Raw genomic sequence first — 26371 nt, 5'->3', positions numbered from 1 at the left:
GTCGGTATTGATACAAAAATAGATATGAAAACATTTACTGTATATAAAGTACATGTCCGACGATCGAGAAGTGAGTTATTTGTTCTAAATACTGGTAATTATAAATTCAGACGAGAAAATGACACAACTACCTATATCACAGCGCACGCCCCCTTTACTGTACCTTCCCAGTCAATGCATACACACACACACACACACACACACACACACACACACACACAACCATACATCCACTTGGTAAACACTGCACTAAGCTAGCTTTCACCACAACCACAGGCACAGTAAAGAGCATATGTATATTCTGTTGTCTGTTAAGTGAAGTGAGTAAGTTGTCCACAGCTAAAGAAGCACACTGTGGCTCCTGTGAAAACAGTTTGAATCGCGTGTGCTTTCCGTAATCATGGATGTGGGTCCGTGTGCTCTGAGTGTCTGCTTTTGTACCGGCTCCACTTCCAGAACTGTATGAGCGGATTAACCATAAGGCAAGGGGTTCTGTGCGTGCAGCCACGGCACTCATTAGCACCACAGCAGCGGGAACATGATTTTTGTAATTCAAGAGATACCCATACAAATAAAAAATAAATCCTTGAATATCTTCGAATAAGGGTTTGACATTCGGTGTGACTTTTGAGTCGTGGATGGAAACAACTAATGCTTTTCTATATATAACTGATGTCAGTCTGTTTTATAAACCAACAAAAAAGATGTCTAACAGTGTGGAGTGCGAATCCTTTCTGAGCGATCGCTGCTCAACTCCCGTCTCCACATCAGCCACGACGCTCCCGTTGTCAGGTTATATGTCGTGGATTTGATTTGCTCTGACAAAGAAAATGTCTGAAATGATTCAGTTGATGTTTTGTTTGCTTAAGGCGAGGCTCAGACGACGGGGAGATGTTTTGCCTCCGACGGAGAGGGATCCGTCTCCCATCCAAAATGGCCGCCGCTTCATCGGCCTCCAACTTATCTTTCAACATGCCTCCATCCCCAGAGTCATGCGCATTTTAATGCGACGGATAACTGCAATGAATCAGACTTCAACAACACCCTGTCTTCTCTGGACGGAGGATGTGTTTTACAGTTCGAGCCCAAAAAAAAAACATGATGATTAATACGTGACGAGCAGTGTGGTAGCTTCGTGTAGCTTCACCTCTGGCTTAAACAACAGACATCTGGAGAAATTCAAACTCAAGGGTTGAGTAGAAAGGTGTTGTTCTGTATCAGGCGGAGCAGAGCGGGACACTGGTACTGCCCAAAATAAAGTTTAGTTAGATTCTCATACCATGACAATAGCTTAAAGCTTTCACAGTACTTCTCCAAAACAATACATATTCAATAAATCAATGACCAAGAAACAGTCAAAGTGAGGTTTGGAAAGTTAGCCTCTCAAACCCCGTTGGTGTGCTTTGTTTGAGTAGTAATAGTGTAGTCGTAGTAGTAGTAACGTAAGCAAACAATCCCACAACTGCCACGGGATTCTGATTAAAAAGTCGCCTGACTGAGTAGTAGCATGGTAATACACGACTTCCCCTCGGGCCAAACCGAGCCACGCCCAAACCTCTGAGGAGCAAGAAGCGAGAACGCAGATAAAGAAATCCCTCATGTGACGTGACCCAAACTGCGATAGCTTCAGTAGGAATGTGTTGTGTTCAGGTGGGAAGTGTGACTGAGGAAATGTGTTTTTAAGGCCTTTAACAATGGCGGCGCAAAGTCCACCACGAAGTGGGAAATAACTAACCGCTACTGATGTGAAAAGTGGAAGTGGTAGTGTCCTGTTCCGCCTCTAGAAAGGGAACTTTTCCCCCCAACGTTATCTTGTTGAACAGAAAAACCAAAAGAGCGTGTCCGTGTTTGATGTTGTAAACCTGTCCGATGAGCTTGAGGACAATCCTGATGTCAGTTGTTTGAGCCGGAGGTGTGGATAAACAAAAATGATCAGATGATAATATACTCGACAGCTTTACCCGGAACTTTTCCCAGCTCAACCAGTTCGTCACGCAGAAAAAAAAATAACATTGACAGAAACTTAAAATTCATTACGAGGCAATCCATGAGAAAAAAAAACGACAACACATTACTGGTCATATGACAAATCAATGGCTGTCAGCAGTGCCATGAGAAATCCCAAGTTGAACCCCACTGAGCGTCGACACATCTGGCTGTGCGTCTTTTCATCTCCACTGACCCTGGTTCCCCCCGGACGTCCGTCACGTTCCTCTCCCCCAGCCGTTCCCCGCGGTTACCCTCGCTGATCTCCGGCCGCTAGGACTCCAACAAACTGTGCCAGCGGCAGACCTGCTGCCCCTTAGACTCCTTCATCTGAGTCCAGTGGGTGAGCTCCTCCTCCCCGGAGCTGTTCAGGCCGAGCGAAATCCAGCCAATCATCTCCTTGCGCTTCATGCTGCGCTTGTTGTAGACGGAGAGGATGAGCGTGACGTCCGACAGCTGGAAAAGAGCGACCTGGAAGATGAACGTCTCTTTGTAGGTCGGGTTGGGCTGCCCTCGGCAGATGGACGTCTTACACTTGGACATCTCGTGGCCCATGGAGTTCAGTAAGGTCAGCTTAACATATGTATCTGAAGCGGGAAACAGGTGGAGCAAACAATTAAAGGGGAAATTATGTAAACCTTCAGAAATATAAATATCTTTTTGTATGTACGGCACCTGACTTGAGTGCTAGATCATTCGTGCAAAATCCTTATGTTCCTCCGGTGCTACTCTCTTTGAATTAAAGCATGTCTACCTGCTGCAGCTGTGTTTTCTCTGCTGCAGAATATGACCCATTTTCCCCCCACAAACGTTTTTTTCTCGTAATAATGCCACTGCAGCGGTTGATGTGTAAGATCATGCCGACATAGGATGCATTCGTTTTTCCCTTCTTCTTCTTCTTCTTCTTCTCCTCCTGATCAAACACACACACACAACGCAGCTGTGAGAGCGAGAACTCAAAGGGTGCAAGGAGCGTTACTTCTGTCTTGTTGCTATGCAACTACTGTACGTCTAACCTGATGTCGGGGATACTGTTGAGGATGAAAGGATGGACTAGAAAAAAAGTTAGCAATACGTCTGCCCGTGCTTAGAGGTGGGGCGCCTCTTGTTAAAAATTAAAGTTCCTCATCAGGACAGCCCTCCAGGAGCTACTGCTATGTGTGATGATGTCACGACATACCATGTGTGATGATGTCACGACGTAACATGTGTGATGATGTCACGACGTAACATGTGTGATGATGTCACGACATACCATGTGTGATGATGTCACGACATAACATGTGTGATGATGTCACGACATAACATGTGTGATGATGTCACGACGTAACATGTGTGATGATGTCACGACATACCATGTGTGATGATGTCACGACATACCATGTGTGATGATGTCACGACGTAACATGTGTGATGATGTCACGACATACCATGTGTGATGATGTCACGACACAACATGTGTGATGATGTCACGACGTAACATGTGTGATGATGTCACAACGCAACATGTGTGATGATGTCACGACGTAACATGTGTGATGATGTCACGACGTAACATGTGTGATGATGTCACGACGTAACATGTGTGATGATGTCACGACGTAACATGTGTGATGATGTCACGACATACCATGTGTGATGATGTCACGACGTAACATGTGTGATGATGTCACGACGTAACATGTGTGATGATGTCACGACATAACATGTGTGATGATGTCACGACGTAACATGAGTGATGATGTCACGACGAAACATGTGTGATGATGTCACGACGTAACATGTGTGATGATGTCACGACATACCATGTGTGATGATGTCACGACATACCATGTGTGATGATGTCACGACGTAACATGTGTGATGATGTCACGGCGTAACATGTGTGATGATGTCACGACGTAACATGTGTGATGATGTCACGACGTAACATGTGTGATGATGTCACGACGTACCATGTGTGATGATGTCACGACATAACATGTGTGATGATGTCACGACGTAACATGTGTGATGATGTCACGACGTACCATGTGTGATGATGTCACGACAAAACATGTGTGATGATGTCACGACAAAACATGTGTGATGATGTCACGACATACCATGTGTGATGATGTCACGACGTAACATGTGTGATGATGTCACGACATAACATGTGTGATGATGTCACGACATACCATGTGTGATGATGTCACGACGTAACATGTGTGATGATGTCACGACGTAACATGTGTGATGATGTCACGACGTAACATGTGCACAGACTTTTAGAGCCAAAACAGGCTTTGTCCAAAATGTGACGCATCGCCTGCTGCAAACAAATTAGATTGTTGAAGAGACTGGTGCTTAATTCTAATGCAGCGTGACAACGGTATTCAGATTAGTTTTTTTAAATGAAGAAAAAAAAAACAGTTGCTCAAGATATTTAGAATCGAACAGAAAACCTATAATCTTTGGACACGTTTCACATCAGCAGTTACGTTCCTGATAATCTTGTTCCGTGTGACGTTCCCCATCTCCTCCCCTTCTATTTCATTGTAAATCGGTGCATATTTCAAAGTCTCATTCATTTAAAAAGAGGAGTAGAGAAGAAGAAGGGGGAGAAAAAACAAAACACCGGCATTATCAAGTGATTCAGCATTCACGGTTTCCTTTTTTCGCTCCCCCCCCGTTTCCATGCAGAAATCACGATTTAAACTGAAGCCACAAATCCAGCGGAAAGTAAACGAGGCAAGACTGGCAATCACAATGGGTCTTTGAGAGTGTTTCGCCCCTCGTCTACAACCGTGCTCCATAATAATGCTGTGCATTATGTTCCTGTCTAAGGGGGAGTATAAGGAATGAATTGCCGGGGCTTTCATGCCGTCGAGTGCCAGCTGCCTTCCAACGCCTCGCTCGCCGCCTTGAATCACACATTCAGTTGCTCTCTTTGACATAAAAGCACAGTGAAAAAAAATACCCTTGATTTCTTTTCCGACTGCTGCTGAATGGGCTCTGTGGAGCTGTGGATGTCTTAAGTGGTCAGTAGCGGTGATGCATGGCTCTTTGGTATTGTCGCTGAATGAGAGGGGCTGCGGCTGATGATTAACTTGACTTGTCGGCTCGGTACTGTTTTGAAATTATAGAAAAGGAGCTCTGAAATTGCTCTGCATCATTCAGCGCGCTCTCTCCACTTTGTGAGACGCACAAAGTCAATCAAGGCCTTCATAAGGATTTTGCAAAAAAGATGTTTTTGTGTGTGTGTGTGTGTGTGTGTGTGTGTGTGTGTGTGTGTGTGTTTTTCCCCCCAGTGTTACCAGATGTGACTATTTTTTCTAAATGCAATTTGTATGCAGTATGTGGATATGCTATTCAGGAGAAGCACAGACAATATCAAAATCTGGCAGCTAGTCAAGTAGACATTTATAAATACATGGAACGCGGCAATTAATGGGAGGACAGTGCGGCGAGTCTTTCAGATGAACACTTCTGCTCGACTCTGTCACACACGTGCCAGTTGCTGTTTCGTATGCAGTGAAGCAGAGCGGAGAAATGCAAGACGACACCCAAAAGCATGCCGAAGTGAACTGTTTGAATCGAGCCAGCAGTCGATGACGCACAGGCGCTTCCTTCTAGCGGGCCGCCGGCCACCGAGCGAAACCGGATTGACTTAGCATGAAGAAGTGTTCCTTCTAAAAGGTAAAACATGAAAGACCTGCAGGCATCGACTGGCACGAACACAGGAGAGCGGCACGACACAGGTAGCGAGAGCGGTTGCGGGGCTGAATGCACGACACACACACACACACACACACACACACATTCAATAAAGGAATGGGAACAGGGTTCACGGCGAGCAGCCATCTTCATGGATAAGTGTTTCGGTTTCAAAGTGTGTGTGGAGGAGTAACTGTTGTAGCTTTTTAGTGAGTGATGCTGATCTTGCACCATCTTTTAATTTTTGGAAAAGAGTTAAACGAGAGGATTGACAGCACTCTCATGTCTGTCTGCTGAATACGCTTTGTGTTTGATCGACTGCATCCATGAAGATGGGTTCAGCATTCCACGGCGACCGCGCCTCACTTTTGCGGCAGGACAGAGACTCACCTCGGATAATATAAACCTGTCCACCTATCAAGTGTTTTAGACAACAGAACAGCCCATCTGACAACAAGGGTTGGACAGCAGTAAGAAAAAAACAACGGACCGAGATGTCAAGAAGGTAGTAGGGTTGAGAAACATGTTTCAGGTGCAGACATAACAGAAGATAAGAGGAAAGAGAAAACAGAGGTCAGAAGGCCAACAAGATTGCACAAAGTTCAACAACAGGAGGATTTTGTTCGAACTTGCTGCTCGGAGCCCTGGAGACTGACCAGTAAAGGAGGGGAACCAGGGGTCAAACTGGAGGGGAACTGAAAAGCAGGCAGTGCAGCTGAGATAGAGCGGGCTATCTCTTGGAGAAGTTACAAGCTGTGCATAGTTTCCCTCTGGCTTAGTCTCTGTCGGGAAAAAATGTGTCCGTTTTGTCCAAAAGAATGAATCGAGGTCTTCGTTTTTCTAGACGTGTGCAAATGCCATTTACAAAATGAATGTATTAAAGGTGAGTTGTGGACTGACAATATAGTAGATAACAAATAAATCTGGATGTGACATTTGCTTTAGAGGCCGATTAGAGTGCATATAGTCTGCCTAAACATACATCCCTATGCCCCCCTCCCCCCCCCCACCCCCCCCCCCCCCACACACACAAATGGTTCACGCTCTTCACTGCTCTTCGGGCATCAACTCAAACTAAACGTTTTAGACTACTTACTGGGTGGCTTGTTGGCAGACAGGTTCTTAAAGTGGATGCCTTTGATGATCTCCACAGAGAGGCGACCTGTCGTGGCGTTGTACACCAGGCCCACGAGGATCTCTGGTGTGGAAGTCTGGCTGACTGACTGGAATGATGAGGCGCTTTCACTGCATGTCATGTCGGAGAGGCTGACCTGGGACTCGCCACCCTGAAAACGTTTTGCAGACGTTCGGGAAATGATTCGCTCACTGGTGCGCGCATACAAAATCACAGTCAACGTTCAGTATCACGAATGTGTATTCGTTCCTCCGACCACTTTAGTTCCTGACACTATGAACAGCATCCCAGTGTACAATAATTCTGATTCTACTTATATACACGTCTGACAATTGACTTTAACATTTTCAATTCTAGGAAAAGGGAAACAAACCACCGCCACTAAATTGACTGTTTTACTCTAATGTACAGGAGGAGGCGGTGCCATCTATCTGCCGTCCGTCCATCAGACGCATTAAACCAACAATGTAATTACAACCTCGTTTTGAAATTGTTATCCAACCACATGAAATGAATGATCGATAAATGTCGAGGCGCAATTAGCGAGGTGTTGAGAGCCAACACCTGCTTTGATCCTACTTACCGGGAGAGCACAGCAGGGGTCCAATATGACCGGCACAGACACTTTGCCCTGAAGGTTGAGCTTGGTGAGGTAAAACACCTTCTCCCCGAGCGGCTTCTCCTTCTTCATCCGCCGCACGCTGTAAAGGCGGAATCGGATGGCGTAGTTGCTGATCATCTCCGACTCGACGTGGCTGAAGCGGAAGGTCTCGGTGAAGATCGGGCACGGACCCCTGGCGATACCCGTCTTGGCCCTCTGCTTCTTGGTGGGCAGCAGCACCAGGTGGACCTGCCAGGAGATGTTGCCCGTGCGTTTCAGGGCGGGAAGGTCCGACACGGCCATGATGGTGACCGCCAGCTGCTGGTCCTCCGAGTCGTAGTCAAACACCACGTCCAGAGTGCCGTGTTTTGCAAGTGGATCTGGTTCATAACCTTTAGGGAGCCGAGCTGCTGATCCACGGGCTGACATGTCCTAAAGAAACCAATGAGATGCTCAATGTGCAATAAAAACAATGTGTAAACTCAATGTATACGCCTGTAGTCGTCTCTTGAATCACTGGTACTTACCTCCGGGCTGAGGATGGCTGTACTGTCACTGGGTACGTCCTCCTCGTAGCCCTTGTTCAGGTAACTCTCCGTCTCGTGGCCGTCGCTGCACTCACTGGGGCATTTGCCGAATGACAGGTGTGGACTGCCGCTGGTGTAGGACAGATCACACTTGGCGTCCCCCAGGTCGGACAGCGTGCAGGACATCCTTGGGGAGCCGTTCTCATCCTGGTAAGGAGGGGGCTGAAGCTCGTCCAGCGGCGGAGTTCGTCTCATCCTCTGGATGCAGTTGGCTGGTTGGAGGGACCGTCAGCAGAGAGATCAGGGGTCACGACGATGCACTTGGTGTCAGGTATCGCATGATATGGGATTTTTAGTTTGAAGAAAGTCGACCGTGGTTCTTGCAGCAGTAAGTGCCGTGCACTAGCATGCACTAAAAGCAGGTAGACATCACCACTTATTACACATATCAGTAGTTCTTTGCTCTGAATATCAATTTTAGCACCCCGCCTATTGGAATCCCTTGACTTTTCCTCTACAGCCCCCGCCATCACTTCAGCAAGCTGCCTTCCTGGCATCAGGATTCTTATTCATCAAAACAATACGTCAGAGAGTGCAACTTTCCCCATTCTCTTTTATCAATGCTATGTCATGCTGGCATTACCATTTCGTTGCCAAAGCACCGTCTCACAGAGCTGCTGGCATGACTCTAGACATCTGCAGACAGCCATCACTTTAAGCAAGGCAATGCAATTGCTTGGCATAGTTTATACACGGGGTAACTCAAGGTGCGCCAAACAAACAATGACATGCCCAGAAAAAGAGAGAATCCTGGATCTTTAAAGTAAACCCAATGGCAGACAGATATTGTAGCTTTGATTGAAAGGTGAGACATGTTGAAGTGCAGCTAAAAGCAGCCTCCCCATCTTTGGAGTGGGAATGTAGGGAGCAGCAGTACTATAGAAAAAGACGGAGATATCTCTGAAATATCTTAATCCACTTTTAACAAGAATGGAGATAGCAGGAGAGAAGGTCCCTTGTGCTCATGAATTACACTTAAGCGAGCTTTGGAACCTTTTAGTTCATAGTCCAGCACCGGCCTTCAACATGTGACCCAATGGCGGGCCGTGGATTGTGTACCCAGGCCTGCTATAATAGCTGATCGCGGCGTCCTAAAACTCAGAAACGAGTCAGCATTTTTGCACGTCTGCTTCCCTCGCCTCGGAGCCATCTGTGTTTTGAATCAGTGTTTTGTTCGATGCCTGGATAACAGATCAGGTCTGTGGTTAACGCGAGAGAGATGTAACGTTTTGTTCTGAGATATAAATACGTCAGTAGATAACCCCTTGTGAATGTGGACCGCGTGTAGTTTGTTTATAGCCTAACGTTAGCTTTTTACTTCTGCCGATTGCATTCACGCTTGAGAATGAAGTGGTGCTCGTTTGTGACGATTATCTCGCTGAACAAAACGTGCAAGGCGAGGCAAGTTTATTTGTATCGCAAATTTCAACAACAAGGCGATTCAAAGTGCTTCACATAAAACCATTAAAAGCATCAAAACATAATGCAGATTTAAAAACAGTTAAGAAAACAAATTAAAACAGTCAAAAAGCAAAATAAAAGTTGAATAAAAGTTGCAGTGCAGAAATAAGAAATAAAATGCAGTAGTGAGATGTGCAAGATGAGTAAGTGTCAATAACTGCAAAAAATAGAATGGGGGAAAAAATAATCCCATTTTGTTGTTGGAACCAGTGCGATGCTGACTTCCTGTTTGGCCTACAAAAACATGTCATCCATGCTACTAATCTATGAGTTGAAATAGTTATTTCTCGATTACAACAAAGGGCTGAATCTGCTCTCATTATCAAGGCTTTACACACATAAGTACTCCTGCACCGCCATGCCGTTTTATTGGATATACATTACAGTATGATCTGTAGCCGCACCTCAATGCTTGGGTATAATTCAGGTTCTCCTTTATATATAATGTCCGTATAATGTTGATCATTCATGTAATTCTTCAGCGTTGAGTCATACGCTGTTGTGTGCAATTTATCCTACATTTCATTTCCACTCTGTGGACTGGCGCTCCGTCTGCCTGTCCTTGTGAGCATAATGTGCTCTCTGAGAGGAATCCTTTGAATGCACAAGCTAAATAAAACATCAGATGTGCACCATTAAAGGACCAAACTGAATACTTCTTAATCTGCCACAGATTTCACGCCTCTCACCTTTCTAAATGATTCAGTCTGCCTGGAAGGCAGAGAACAAGGCTGTACGGAGAGGAGAGCGTCTGAGTAGTGTTGTCAGCTGCATTCTCAAATCTGCCTCCCTTGTCCAATTTGGATTCACAAAAATTGAGCAGCCGATGCTAATACTCCCATAGGGACGCTGGAGAAGAGTTCTTTAAACCCCGGTCTCTTGCAAAACAAAACAACAACAAAAGAAAGGAAGGAAGAAAACAAAAGATAAAGAAGAAAATAACTTTGGTGGGGGGAGGTCTTCTTTTTCTGTCTTCATAACTTTTGGAAAAAGCCAACACTGTGATGTGACGTAATCCTCTCCAACTAAGTTCTAGAAACTTTCACTCTTAATAATGTCAGTGTGAGACACCACCTCAAAGTGGCACATACCAGTGGCAGGGTGGAGGCAAAGGAGTCTTAACTAAGTGTCATGGAGGGCTTGATAAAAGGAGCAAATCCATTTTGAGCAGCTTTTTTCCCCTCTCTCTCCCTGCTGAGCCGGGGGCGGTTGATTTGATGGAAGCTGCTGTGTAAAAGCACTGCTCTTTTCTCCAGCCCGCTAATTGGGATGGTTACCATTCCTCCTCTCGTCTAACCCACCCTTCCTTCAGAGTTTCATCCCCTCTGTACTGCCACTGTGTCGCCTTGTTTTTTCCGTCTTGTACCTCCCGTACGTGGGGAAACAGTTTGTGCTTTTGTGAGTTTTGACTGGGGAAAAATATTGTTGGTGACAAATGAGCAGAGCAGCACCTCATTGCCCTTTCCGTGGCTCCAAAGCACTCCCTTCTTGAGTGGCACCTCGCCCAAAACATCATCGGTAGCTATCAATAATACAAGCAGTAAAGGCTCCAACACCTTGAGGCAAAAGGCCGGCATCAGTTTAGGTAGTACGCTACTGTCTAACGAAGGTACATTCAAACAAGTAATACGTCATAATGCTATTTTTATAGCTCTACACATAGCTAGACAATAAGCACACTGCTTAATTTATGAACCTCAATCTCGGGAAAGGTGTACATTTTAATTCGCAGAGTAAGATCAGATGATCTCAATCTCTGTGCGTTGAGTGTGGAGATGGAGTTAGCATGTAATTAGCTTAGCATAGAGATGAGTAGTAGGAAGAAGGGAAATACATCTGGATGGTTACTAACTAATGCATTGTGTTGTGTTGAAGACCTTCTAAAAACAAATACAGTATGTCTTTATAAATGTTTCTGGAAACGCCACCGTTCCCTTGTGCCCGGTTAAAATTGTAGATTGTGTTTATTATCCGCGCCAACCATTTTTCACGAGTTGAAAGCCACCAGTTAACACGGCCACTCGTTAAACTGAACCGCCTGTCGCTCTGAACGAGCGGATCCCCTGGGGATCCCGGAGAGCTCGAGACCGGCGTTGCAATATTGGTTTTTCACAGCAACACAATGTCCTCATCGGGGCGGCCATGACGGAGAGGAGAGGAGAGCGGAAGCTCGGCACGGACAAAACCTCCCGATTATTTCTTTCTTGCCGCTCACTTCCTATTTCGGGCGGCTGCACCCGCCCTGCCTGATACTGCAGCCTCTGCACAACCGTCCTCATGTATAATACATATGTCCCGAGGATAGAGCTCTTCATATTCACAGACAAACACGCAGCGGTGGGAAGCCGAGAGACAATAACACAGACCCCATTAGACTCTTACGATAGGCTGTTTGAAATGGAGTGCGTCTGTCGTCCGTGTCACGGCCGCCACCTATGTCTACATTTCTGATAATGTCTGTTTTTTTATTTGGAGGGAAAGCGTGACCTGATGTCAGGGCTGGTGTGAGGTCACCGGGTTGTCGCTGCTGATCCATGACGGGTTAGCGGGAGAGAAAAGCGCAGCCATCAAAGCCTTACCTCGGGGAGGGAAATAACGAACCTCTAATACTTTCAAGCACAGTGCAGTCATGGATGAAACGGAGTTCTCGCTCCACTTCCTCTCCGGACTGCAGATCAGATTACTGCGTTGCTTATTACGAGTAAAGTGATTACAATAATCTGATGATCCAAACAAGTTCAGAGAAACTGCAAGCGTGTACGATTTTCTTTCCCCTCCATGGATACGTTTCTCTTAGTGAAGTAATAATGTGCATATTCTATATAATCCTACAAACCTTGAAGGCCGTTTGACTCAAAAACAAACACAAGACCTTTCATGGCTAAAATGTTGGTATATAAATAAGCAATTTCAAATGATTGCTGTCGGGCACACATGACTCAAATCCCTGCCTCTCTCTCTAACTGCTGTCTAGTCATATTTCCACATGTGTTCTCAAAGGACTTAAGAATATAATAATACAGCAAATGCCTTTACACACGTGACACATTGGTGACATTTAGGAGGTAGACTATGCATCACATACTTAGACATTGCATGGGACATTTGAGCGGCCTGGAGATGATGAACAGAGGTAGAGAGAGTGTTTGTGCTACGAGACGATACCCTTCATATTTTAGACTTCCTTCTAGTCTTTGCTTTTGTTCTTGTGAATTATCTCCTAACTACACTTTGGGACTTTGATTCGGATAAAAGAAGTAAACAATTGAGTCTGGTAGACATGGGGTTGGGAGTGGAGTGGAAATGATGTCTTGATTAATTGATCAAAAATAAAATAAAAAAGCAATTTAAATTTGTCCTAAATGACGTCTACGCTATTGAGACATTTATAGACAAAACAACGACTCAAATAACTGAGTAAATAGTTGTAGTTTCAAACAAATATAAAAAAGAAATATGTTGCAGTGGTCTCCTTGAACTACATTGCTGTTCATAGTTAATTCATTTAGACGTATTTATACTAGTTTTTTTTAAAGAAACTGAACAGAATATTATGAAACATTAGCAGGCCAGCAAAGAATGATCTCACTGTGAATGTGCCCTGTATTGTAAGTGGACGCTATGTTGTTAAAGACGACGTGTTCTCACCCTCGTCGGAGACACACTTGACAAGAATCACTGATTAGCTCGTGTCCTCCAAGTCTCAAAGCGAAGAATTACCGTGGTGGCGAGACAGAATCAAATCAGGCCATTGTGTCTTCAGATGTGTGCAAAAGAAAGGACCATAACATATATGTATGCAGCCCATCTGGTTCCACATCTCTGAGCCCAGACTGAGGATGACAAGGACCATCTAGTGGCGATGAGGAGACGTGCAGCTGTTGCGTAACGACAACCTCGTTCAGCGCGCCGCTTCTTTACTAATGGAGACAGAAGCATGTCATGCGCTACTTATCCCTCAGCTACACATTCAAACATTGCCTTAAATAGATTGCGCCAGACACTCTGTCTTGGAACCCAGTGTCTTATGTAACTCAGAGCTGGTTCAGACATGATTCACCGATCGAGGACCCTGGCAAAGATTGCATTGTTTTTGTCTTTGAGAAACACTGGCAGACTTTGACGCGGCTGCTTTTCTGTCGGAGGGTGTTACGAGCATGTCAGATGTGCATCTTAGTGTGCGTCCAAACATAAATACAATGTTCGCCTCCGTTTTTGTTCATTAAAAAGATCATTTGCATCCAGCTTTACATTTACAGTTCTTATGACTGTTTTCATCGATTCATTTCCCTGATTTCATTTTGTTCTAGTCTAAAATTTGCTCGGAAACAGATCAAATGCTCTTTAGTATATATAGTTTGACATTTGGGCACATATGTTGTTATGCTATTGACAAAACAATAAGATGGTGGGGAAAGATACAAACTTCAGCCAACAGCCAGTTAGCTTAGCTTAGCATAACAACTGGAAACAGGTAGAAACAGCTAGCCTGGCTTCATCTGACAGTACCTCTGAAGCTCACTATGACTTTTGTTTTTTGTACGAACTAAACAAGATAAAAAACATGTTAATCAGTGGGCTTCAGAGGTTGTGTTCCCTTTAAACAGAGCTAGGCAAGCTATAAAAGCTAAGCTAACCGGCTGCAGCTTCGTGCCTCTGAAGCTCACTATGACTTTTGTTTTTTGTACGAACTAAACAAGATAAAAAACATGTTAATCAGTAGGCTTCAGGGGTTGTGTTCCCTTTAAACAGAGCTAGGCAAGCTATAAAAGCTAAGCTAAGCTAAGCTAACCGGCTGCAGCTTCGTGCTTCTGAAGCTCACTATGACTTTTGTTTTTTGTACGAACTAAACGACATAAAACACATGTTAATCAGTGGGCTTCAGAGGTTGTGTTCCCTTTAAACAGAGCTAGGCAAGCTATGAAAGCTAAGCTAAGCTAAGCTAACCGGCTGCAGCTTCGTGTTTGGCGAGGTGAGAGTGGGATTGACCGTCTTATCCAACACTCAGCGATCAAGTGAATGATGGCATTTCCTTTCCTTTCTTTCAAATACTTGATCACAGATACATTTTTTTCTCCAATAAATTAATCTTCTCCGCCTGCCGCTCATTGAGGCGACATTCCACCTGAATACACAAGTCCAATATAACAACGACTGCAGTATATCATTTGATGTCAAGGCTAAATGATTGATTCACATTCAATGTGTGTCAAATAAAAGACTGATCCAAATAGGTCAGCGCCGGTTTTCTCCTGTGTCGAAATAAAAGAAAAACCTGCCTTGCATCCGCCGCGGTAAACGCCTTGTGATGGTGAGTCGGGCAGATGGGAAACAGAGATGCATCAAAAGAAGAAAAGAAAAAAGAGAGAGAAGTGGGAGGCTGCGGCTGTGTAGATTATGCAGACAGTTGACTGCTTCACAACCCTCCCACGGAGAGTGTGCTGAACGGGAGCTTCGCTTTGATCACCTCTCTGGATTAACTGACAGTGGGAGTGTGTGTGTGTGTGTGTGTGTGTGTGTGTGTGTGTGTAGTGAGGTGAAGGAGAGTCTGTGCATTTGGCTCAAGCCTGCTGCAGTGATGGGGGAGAGGGTTAGGGTCTAACTTCTCTGTGTTAATCAAGTAAACAAGTGCACTTGACCATTGTTTCCTTTGTGGATGTTTTTGGAGAAATGAACCCAAAAAACAAATCAAAGAGATTATGAATAGCAATGACCTTAAAGCTGCTGTACAACTCTGTAAGGAAAACTTAAAAAACAACAACAACAAGACTTGCTTTCTTTTTATTCCCATACAAGTTGAGGGCTTACCGTCTTCAGCCGAGGCTTCGCTGCTGTATCCGTCGTAAACAGCCGTCAGAGCGCTGTACTTCTGCCGGTTCTCCCAGCTGAAGCCTCCTGCGTGTTTGGTGGCAGCGGGCGCCTTGGCTGCTCCCCGGAGGCCTTGGGAGCGGCTGACCGCCTCCTGGTACTGACCCATCAGCTCGTCCTCGCTGTCCGACGACGAGCCCTGCAGGTCGCCGCCAGAGGCCTTGTCTGTTTGGGGCAAAGAGAGACCGCCTGGTTGCTGTGGCCTGAATCCCCAGCCTCCACTCGAGGACTCACAGACGTCGACGCCCGCTCCCCGTGAGGGTCTAGAGGCTGTCCGCCTGTCAAATCGTCTGCTGTTTATTACCCACAATTCATAGCAATGTGCCGTTAAACACGGGGTTACCAGTGGAAGCGTGGAGTCAAAGAGGACGGCACCTGTGTGCTCAGCCTGGCATATTCAATTTAAGATGGTACATTAAAAAACACATGAAATCAGAGGAGCGGAAGCAGAGATGAAGATATTACACAGCTGGTTTATTCACCAACCATTTATTTTCATTTTTGTTATTAAAGCCGTTTTGACAAAAACGAGTAAAAAGATAATTTGACAAATTACTCATCTCGTGAGGCAAACCTGGAAGACGTTCAAATTTAGGGAGTAAATATAAAATAACATGTTATGATAACTGATATGTTGCAGTAAAGTTGTTTTCTCGATTTTACACACTGCAAAAAAGGAATTTCAAGAAAGTAAAAAAAGCCTTGTATCAAGAAAATAAGTCATATTTGCCCAAAAAAAGAATATTAATCTTGTCAAGTATGTTTTGATTAGAAAAAATATCTAATTTTAGGAAAGTATGCCTTACTTTTTCTTGATTTTTGGCTTATTTTAAGAAATCTTGTCAAGCAAAAAAATCTGCCAATGGGGTAAGTTTTTTTTGCTTTGATATAGAATGATTTGATTGAATATAAGAATGTTTTGCTTCTTTCTAGAAGGGCTGTTTTTGCAGTGCATACTTTCTTAAATTCACCTTTTAAGGCACTTGCATATAAAGCTACATACGCATGTTTTACATCATAAATTGCAGAACAATCTCAGCTCTCTATATAACAAGGCACCATTGTCATAAGGCAAAAGTGTAAAGAGAAAATATGGCTAAAACTGAAAAATGGAATCTTGATTTTGGGAAATTCTTCATATCTCTTGTGAAAACTCGTCAGCAAAATCGCCGCTACAGCTTCCTGCGTAGTGAAGAGCGTCCTTCGCCATAATCTCTCTCTGGTTTATGAGTGAGGAACACCAGTGTGTTTTCAGAGCTCAGGTGTGTAGATACATGCTGGGTCTTTGTGAGTTTCTTGAGTGTTCATTGGTTCGTTGATTTCACCAAATGTCGACGGACACGTGATTCAACAAATCACGGTGAAGGATTTCGTGTGACGAGTACTTTTTTGACCCGCGTCATATGACACGCCGATGCCCCTACCTCTTGCCTGAATAATGGTAAACTGTTGCTGGGCGCAGGCAGCGGAAGCAGGAAGTAGGAAGCAGGAAGTAGGAAGCAGGAAGCAGGAAGTCTCCTCTTCCAGCTAGACGTCAAACCATATTTATGCAATGTATTATCGCGAAGCTATGAATATTTTAGAAACGTAAACGCAGTGTTTGAAGAGTTAAGTACAAATCAAGTGTCAGAATAGATTTTGTTTATGAATGTGTCAAAACTAAATTTGGCAAACGATTTAGAAGAACAAGAATGAGACATCTCGATTTGATACTTTCTTATTTTACTCTATTTTGTTTGACTATTTTTTTTTGCATTTATTTATTTTGTATTGTTCCTTTGTTGTTGTTAAATGTCAGGATTCATCATCTTATGTAAAGCACTTTAAATTGCCAATGTGTGTTGAAGGTGCCAGACATGAAACATTATGTTTCAGTGTTTTATTAATAGCATGATATCAAACCAATTATAATTACTGTAGTCGGTGGCATATACATTTGGGGGAAAAATGGGGGACATTTACTTATTTGTTTGGTCGAGGCAGCTGCTGCTGATTGATCATTCATACGGAGCTTTGTGAAGGTGTGCAGTTAAAGAGACATCTGCTCACTCAGCCTCCTGTTTTCTGGAGTTTATGTCGTTTCTCGTGCACCGAATGATCTAAATGATCCTTCCCGTGTTTCGCACGTGTTGAAAATGACCCGGCGTCGTGATTCATTCTGGGTGTCATGGCTCGCGATGTCATCCATTCTCAAAAGACGATGATGATTAGGTATTTTAGGTTTTTTTCCTGGTTCAAGTGATTCGGAGATGCTGAATATTGGGCGAGATAAAGGACCTCCTGACATCAACTTTGGATATTTGAACAGTTTAGTGTAATAATATCCTTTTCTTCCACTTAAATCCTTCATAAAAACATGTTGTGAGAATGGCTTTTTTTTTGTATTTTCTATGAAGCAAACTTTCAGGCAGGGAACAATATATCATGTGTGGTTCGGTTTCTGAAAGCTTCTTTGGATAACGTGTGACAACCCAAAGCTGAACAGGCCAGATGGTAAAGCAATGCTGCAAAAAGCCTTCAACCTCATCCACGCTTCCTCACGCTAGCACACGGCATTGGACATTTTGAGTCATAGATATTTGCACGCAACCACAAAAAATAAAGAAAATTGCCAAGGAGCTCAGCCCCTGATTAGGCACATTATGCAACAAAGTGCTTTGTTATGCAACAGAAGTATATTTATAGAAGTCAGCCAATAATGTGTTATTAATAAATTGTGGAATGCAAGTTTGTTAGATGCATGTCTCTGTTAAAGCTAAATATTCAGTGTCTCTGTGGAGATTTTTGAGGCTACAGTGACGTAATGTGGTGGATTGATTTGGACTGCTGCTGTTTCTAATATTTGGCCCACCCGAGGGGGAATGAGAAAAAAGAGAGAGAAAGTAAAAACAGTGGAGAAATCTAAAAAAGCAGGGGCTGAAAATCAATATATTTGAGTAATAGTTTGTCAATAGTCACTACAACACTCTTTCTTTTCTATCCACCAACCATTGAAATGCCAGTTGTAGCTTTGCGTGTGTTCCAGCAGGGGGCAGCACAGCTTCAGGTACTAGTACTTCATGCTCGGCGCAGACTGAACAATTTCTGTCCTCTTACTAACTGTATTTCCAAAAATACATTTAATTTCAAGAGCATTAAGTAAAAAGAACAAAAAAAGTATGCAAGTATGCATCTATCAAAAAAACGGCAGATATTTGTTCACTCGACTGCATTATGATTTAACACAATCAATGAAAAATAAACACAATTGTCCCATGTGTTTGTTATACCGTGGTCATTGCGCTAAAAGACAAACAGGAAAAGACACCAGGAACAATGGCCTCCCCCCTTTACGCTGCCTCCCTTTGTTTTTAACTGAATGTTTATCGGGTGGGCGAGCCAACTCCCTGTGCGGGGCTCCCTGGGGCCACCGGCCTTTTCAACTCCTGAAGCCCTGTGGATGGACGACAAGTAAACAGGCCCTACATCTGTCAGCAACAGTAATCCCTTCCCGGGTTGAGAAAGGCCAGCGCCAGTGGAAAATGTCCCCATGCAGAGGTCAGGCCTCCTGGTGCAGGCGGCGGCATGGGGTCCATCGTTTAGAGGCTGGAGGACACACATGACTTGACTCTAGGGCGTCTAGGGTTGGATATCTGGTCAATCTGGTGTAAACTCTCAAGAAGGGCCACTGTGCCGTTATGAATCTGTGCCCTAAACTGCAAATGTAAATTATATATTTAATACATGTCTCCTTTAAATCTACTTGGTATACACAACATAACGCTTTTGTTGCATGTAAGTGCCTCTACCTTTGATAATTGTGGACATAGTAGGATATTACATTTACAGGATATCAATGCTGTCCTCAGCTGTCAGATGGAAGGGGAACATATCTGAATAGACACATTAGTGTCACGCTAGTGGCCTAAACTCACCAAAAACAGTGTAAAGGGAGATACATAACCCGAGTGGAAACTAACATGGACATTCAGATCCCAATTGGGCCCTGGAGTATTGGTTGAAACCAATCCAAACTTAAATAGAAGTATATAAATCCTATTTGCCTAGGGCAGGGGTCGGCAACCCCCTTTTTTTTTTGCCAAGAGGAACATCTTTCAAAGGGAACTCCTCCTATCTTGGAGTTTGAGGTGATATTGGTTCACTGAAAATAACATTTTCCTTTTAAATATTTGTAAAATGTGCGTCACATCCTGTCACGTCGCTGTCAAGCCTCTTCCCCTGCTGGTGCGACTGGTGATTCCCAGAGCTCCGTCTGACCTGTCTGCTTGATGTATGGTGAGACATTATCAAACAATAAAACATGTAATGTTGAAAGACTTCCAGAACAAACACACAGCATCTGCTGAAAAGGATCAAGCTGCAGAAGAAGAAGAAGAAGAGCGATTCCTCAACTGCTGCAGCAAACTGAATAAAGTAAATATACTTTCAGGAAGTGGATCCGTCCTCTGGAGTGAGGACGCTCAGTGTTAACGTAGCAAAAGATATGCGTATTAAAATAAAAACCTCACGTGGGGATCGAACCTGCTACCTTGTGGTTCAAAGACAATCACTCTGCCACTTCAGCTACACATATTGATAGGAATTAAAGTCTGCAAAGTGGTGATCTCAATTGACCTCAATGTAGGTTGTTGTATACATAATTAAAATGACTATATATACAACTTTACAAGCTGTGATATCAAATAGCTTTTGCGGCTCCAGACACGTTTTTTTGGTGAAAAGGTTCTTTGGATAGGAAAGGTTGCTGACCCCTGGCCTAGGGCAATAATATGTGAAACATGTGTGAAATGCGCCTTGAAACTTTGAGTACTTTGAGTGCACAAAAGCGCAGACGTGTAACAGCGGGCTCACCTGGCAGCTCTTTCTTTTTCCTGAAGTCATCAAGGCACTGGAGGCTCCCTGGGTTCTCGAGAGCCAACTTGTTGTTGAGGTACCAGAACAGCAGCGTCATGAGGATGATGAAGAGTCCGATGGCCGTCAGGAACCCCAGCACCTCTGGAGAGACTGGGACGCAGAAAAAACAATCAAACTGAAGTTCCTGCTGTTAAATATCGCCAAAAAAGCATCGGCATACATTTTGGTAAACAAATTAGATCATTGGCTGAACGTATTTTCCCCAAAAAGCTGCAGTATTCTTTCAATTTGTAGGAGAAATGTTTGCATAGTAAGCTAACATTCTGGAGGAAATTAGAGCGTAGCCCAGTCTTCTCAGTTAGGTGAATTCATGTTAAATATTATAATCAATGTGTGGGCTCATGATGCATTTTTACAGTGTAATTAATGTTTTTACTGCAACACTCGAATGCACCTTAAAAAAACAAACATTTAACCCACTTTCCAAAAACGTCAGTTCGAGACAGACGAGAGCAACAGAGGCAGATAGATGGAAAGAAGCCCGGAGACAGAAAACAAGACCGCTTTGTTGCCATGGCAACATGTTCAGGTGCAGCGCCACTCCAGACTCCAGACACACAGGCGAGTCAGACCTCATTAAACACAACGCTGGCCGCCGCCACACATCAGCAGATACGGTTTGGTTTGGAAACAAAACGCCGAACGAAGACCCGTTGATGAAGACAACCCGAGGGCGTTCTTTCCACAGATGACCTTCCACCTCACACTCGACCTTCGAAACAGGGCGTTTGAAGGTCAAATGTGAGGTGGAAGGTCATCGTCGGGCGTGGTTACAGGGGAGGCTTCCCGACTTTCTGTCGCTTGTCTCTCTGACAGTAGATCAAGTCCTAGCAATCAAATGAGCCGACAGTTTAATGTGACTCTTTCAAACTTAAAATACTCAGGAAATTTATTTCACATTTTACACCTGCAAAATAGTGTGCTGTATGTAATGTGAGACATTGCTCCATAATACTAAAACGCATTCCTGCTTCATTCCCCCGCAGAATGATGTGTATCTGGCTCTTGTCGTACGCGGTCAGCAGAGTTCACTGTCCAACAAGTCAGAGCATTTTCACAACTATATTATCAAACTCCCCCAAGCTGTGAATATTGTTGAGAGAATATCACAGATCCAAGAGACTCTATCTGCTACTTCTTCAGCACCACGGAGAGCACCGCGGATTTATCACACAGCAGTCAGGTTGCTGATGTTTCAGAGCCGTGGGTTCTAACTTTTGTGTGTGTGTGTGTGTGTGTGTGTGTGTGTGTGTGGTCAGTAAGGACAATAAAGGCAAATACGGTGAAACAGTGAATTATGGGATGAAAACGGTCTGGTTTCTCAGCGTTGCAGAGGAGAATTGTATTCACACTTTTGACGCGTGAACACTGAGCGATCTTGAACGCTGCATACAAACTTTATCACACAGAGTTTGTGATTGGAAAATAAAGAAAAAACCTCATGCGCCGCTCCGTATTCTCTGCAGGACGGCATGAGGGGGATTTGGATTGTGGAAAAAGTGACAAAACCTACAGCGAATGGTTGAAAATGAACAAAGAAAACTCTCAAGGATTTCAAACGGTCAAGTTTAGTTATATAGTTCCATGTTGCACAAATACTGCTCTGAAGGGGAACTCTATCTATCCATGAAGTTTAGTGATTTATGAGAGAGAAACCCCCACAAAAGACATAATACGACTGATTAACACTGTGTGTTTTTACTCTACTAAAAACTAAAGCATCACCGGAGGACTGACATAGACCTCACTGGTAATCATTTACAGAAATCAAGTGTACATGTAGTTAGATTATCTACATTAGCAACAATCCGCAGCGCAAAATCTCACTTTACAATAAACTACTGAAGGGTCATATCAGTAAGAAGTGAGAGGGGATGAAAGAGATAATATAAGAGCAAAGGAGAAAAGGTTTTTTGGAGCAATCAGAAAGAATAAATTGTTCACTCCTCAAATGACTGCTGAGCTCATTCACAATGATGCGTTAAGCTCTTTGCAGCAGCACGGAAATCACTCTATCCATTTAGTTCAATTAAACCAAGTGGTGCAGATGGAGGGTAATGAGCTCATTTGACAAGAAAAGTGGACTTATGGCGATGATGTTTTCTGCTCATTATAATACCCACATAATGCCTGCAACTATTAACTGGACTCCCGACTCCCTGCCTGCTTGCACTTTTGCATTTGTGCGAAGGCCGGTTATTATCATTTTACACACATACACGATAAGATATGCTTTTTAAATGTTCTACATTATGAAAACAAGGGAGCTGCAAACTGTTCTCTCGCAATGCTACTGTTAAATATGAGCAGCCAGATCTAGAAAAGAAGGACACGTAACCTGCTGTGCTCTTATTTCCAGCGCCTGTTGGACTTGTTCAGCTGTACTTCTGTGTTTTATGATAAATAATAATAATAGTAATAATAAAAAGATTGAGTTACGGTCTGTAAAATGTGCCTGGCCGTGATTATTGTCGGTAGCCCACAATGTTTGGTCACATGGCGGCGTGGGAACAGGAGGATTCATCCCACAGGGATGCCCGTCTGCTGCACCAGCTTCTCTCTGTTGACTGACTCTTTCACAGCACAGATGGAGCACGATCAGCTCTCCAGAACGCCCCAACTGGCTCCACCGGGGTAACCAGGAGTCCGTTTCTCTCTTTACTTTGGGCTTCCTGACTCAAGAAGACAGTGTTGGCTTTTTGTTTGACTCTGTGTGCGTGTTCAACGTTGGACGCGATGCCAGCGCTGCGTGTTAGTTCTCCTCTTTTACCAAACAGAAACTCACTAATTAATTCAAATCAAACCAGTCGTTTAGAGCGTTTCAATTCTCACCTTACATAGGTACAGGTTGCTTCTCATTTAGTATTCACTAGCCTGAAGTCAAACTTCATGATTATGATTAAAACGAGACCTATCAAACATGATCTACATTAAACAAATGAGTCAAAGTAAGACGTTTTAACTGTAAATTAACTAAGATTAAGAAAGAAATTAACAGTTTATTTGTGAAGAACAAATAGCCGGCATCACTTTAAGGACACAACTACTGCAGCCACACACACAGAGCTCAGTTTCATGTGTATTCTGCTGTATTCCATGAAAGCATAAACGTGTGGGGGACTGACTCTGTTACACAAGCAGTTCAGGGATCAATAACGTGTGAAAAGCAAAGAAAGAAACTGTATCCCACACCTTTGGAAGATTATTTAACGTGAATGTGTGGAGTGGATTTGGAGGTGAGAAGATGAGAAACATGAGAATACAAAACATAAATCGAAACAGCATGACGGCTCCCGCTTGACACTGCTCCATCATGTCATTTTAAATATACGAATACTATGCCGTGATAACCTGTGATGCAAAAAGAAAATGGAATCATCAGAGGTCCCTGTTGTTAACGGGAAACTGTCGGTGGTATTTCTCATCAAAGGACAACTGAACACCGTTTAATACAGACTGTGTTTCAGATAAAGAGAGAAAGATTTGCATGAGACGCTCAGTCATGGATTAACTGCTGGGTTAGAGAGGCGATGGTAACTTAGCTCTAGCTCCCCCAGGACATGATGCGAGAGATTTCAAATCAAGAAGAATGTAAAGGGCAGTTACAAGACTTCCCTTTCACCGTCCAAGGACACAATGACCTTGTGCTTACAAATGGAAGGTACGGAGGTCGTAGAAAGGCTTCTGCACCGTGCTCCACAGTCACAGATTCCCATTTTGGGATATTGATATCGGAGCATCCATAATCATGACCCGACCAAACAGAAGGAGCTGAGTCTCATCCTTAGAGCTGGATAACCTTGACTGGATCTGACGGCTGTCATGTTGGTGTGAAGTGAAACGACAGTGGCTACAAATACTGTACATCTTTAGTTAGAGCCAATAAAAAGCATGTTTGTTCATCATATCATCATCACAATCGGGACAATGAAAGACAACCAACAATAAGAACGAGAGCCGGTGTCCCTTTCTTTCACGCTTCGGCAACACTGGAAGAACTACGTCCCCCACAATGCCCGGGAGCACTGAGCAGAACCCCCAGGAGGAAGAGGACGTTGCCGGGGGAAGAGGACATCTGGGTTACTCGACTGACCTTGTTGCCATGGCGATGTGACTCAGGTATGTAGGATGGCTGGTTCACGATGCCAGGCTCTTAAAGTCAGTAGCGTTTCGGTTTGTGGGCGTACGGAGGTTTTTGATGGGATTGTACAAAAACAACAACTGCACATCAGTGGAAAAATAACGTGAATGTGCTTCAGTCGAAAGTTCTGGGAGGCGCTTTGTCGTCTTTGTTGGTTTCTGTCCGCGTGGAAACAGTTGCCATGTTGGATGTCAAAAAGCACAAAATCATCTCGAAACCACAAAAAACACCCACACACTCCGCAGGCAGTCGGTCCATAAGCACTCCGCACACACTCCCACGCATGTTCATACAACGCCTACTATGTAGCCACACACACACATGGAATAACCCAAGTTATTCAACATGCACACAACCAGACAGACCATTCTGGCCCACTCACTGCGGTGAGCACCCTCTGAAAGTCCTTATTTCAGAGGGTGCTCACCGGTGTGTGTTTGGGGTTCATCTCCATCCAGAATATGAACACTGCCGTGGCAAAGCGAGGCCCTGAGTGCTCTGACTCAACACGCAATAATATGATTATTCTAACCAGCCCCGATATGATAAAAGCTTGTTATTACAGAACTTTATAGCAGCCGGTTACATAAAAAAAGAAATAATCACGTCCACTCACTTTTGTGTGATGACCAGAAGCACAACTTGTCCCTCACAGTGTGTGTTGCAAACTATAAGTTTAGAATCACCAATATAGTGAAGTATGGTTCATCCATGTAGGTCTTAATATGTTACGGTTACACCTCAGATTACCACCTGCAGATTACAGTGTCATTTTTTATAATATACTGGGTAAAAAACATAATAAATGACAGTGTAGGTACCCCGTAATTGTTACAAGCCATCAAGACAGGACAAATGGCTAAAACAGGCTGACAATGCAATAAAATTTGTTCGGACACTAACTATGACATAAAACTAAAATTATGCTAAAATGTACTTACTTATTATTATTATTATTATTAATAGAGTGTAAATCATTTTTGCCTGGGCAAAAGATATTAGGCTCCACCTGTGAAGAGGTTGTAGCTGAACAGTTACAGTCGGTTTATGCTTTTTAAATGATTATAAAACACGAAACTGCTTCTGGCTTTCTTTCTTTCTTTCGGTTTTAGTTTTCTTGTTTTTCGTAAAAGCGCCACATGAAGCATGTCTCCTTCTTTGCTATTGTTAAAGACCATAAAGGCAAAACATGTTATTCTTCTGTCTGCGCCCTGTAATTATTCAAGACATGCTCTGTGATGAAAAGATTACATATGATGTCATGTATTTCTGTCAAATAAAAAAAAAAAAAAATCTTTCATGCCTTGAATTTCTTTCTTTTTCTTTTTTTTTTTACTTGATCCGCCTTGAGAAAATATGGCATTCATTTTTTACATTTTCAGTTGACAAAACAATGGACACAAGCAGTGAGCACATACAACAACACGAGGCTGAAACAAACACACAAGGAACAAGCTCAACAGTAGCAGACGCTGATGAGGAAAGGGGGGGGGGTCAAAGGTCAACCTCCCAGAGCTCTGATCTGCCCTACCTTTTCTGACGCAGACCAGCTCATGCACTCCACAGTTACGCTCGCCACCTGGAAAGACAACGCAGTTTCAATGAGCCACACGGACGGCGGAGACGGGAGACAGACAAACATCACGGCAACGTCCCTGAAGAGGACACGGACAACACGGACAACACGGACAACACGGACAACACGGACAACACGGACAACACGGACAACACGGACAACACGGACAACACGGCGCTGACAGAGACGGGGTGGAGGCGGTCTGACGGCACAAAGCTGCTGGACACTTAGGACGTAGTCAAACTGTACATGAAGGCTGACTCAAACGCATCTTTGTGTGGCACTGGCATGGAGATTCTTGCCAGATCCTCTGTGGATTAACCATTATCTACACTTCACACTTCACATATTACATACATAATTTGCATTTTTGCACTCTCCTATTGCTTGATATTTTTATTTA

The 26371-nt window shown here is 43.8% G+C and overlaps 1 protein-coding gene across 1 annotated transcript; it reads right to left on the bottom strand.

Annotated features, from left to right (window-relative positions):
* Positions 1-2259: 2259 nt before the first annotated feature.
* Positions 2260-25966, bottom strand: syt14a (synaptotagmin XIVa; the record flags this gene model as incomplete). Its single annotated transcript, XM_079216609.1, has 8 exons — positions 25924-25966; positions 20189-20341; positions 15278-15502; positions 7949-8220; positions 7404-7853; positions 6782-6971; positions 6076-6132; positions 2260-2573 (listed from the first exon to the last, which is right to left on the bottom strand). The coding sequence occupies exons 2-8, from the start codon at positions 20286-20288 to the stop codon at positions 2260-2262; spliced, it is 1608 nt and encodes a 535-aa protein (XP_079072735.1). The 5' UTR covers positions 20289-20341; positions 25924-25966.
* Positions 25967-26371: the final 405 nt, after the last annotated feature.

The sequence above is a fragment of the Taurulus bubalis genome (genome assembly GCF_910589615.1).
Source record: "Taurulus bubalis genome assembly, chromosome: 4".
NCBI lineage: Eukaryota > Metazoa > Chordata > Actinopteri > Perciformes > Cottidae > Taurulus > Taurulus bubalis.
Note: the sequence above shows the minus strand (reverse complement) of the source record. Positions and strands in the feature narration are given on the sequence as shown.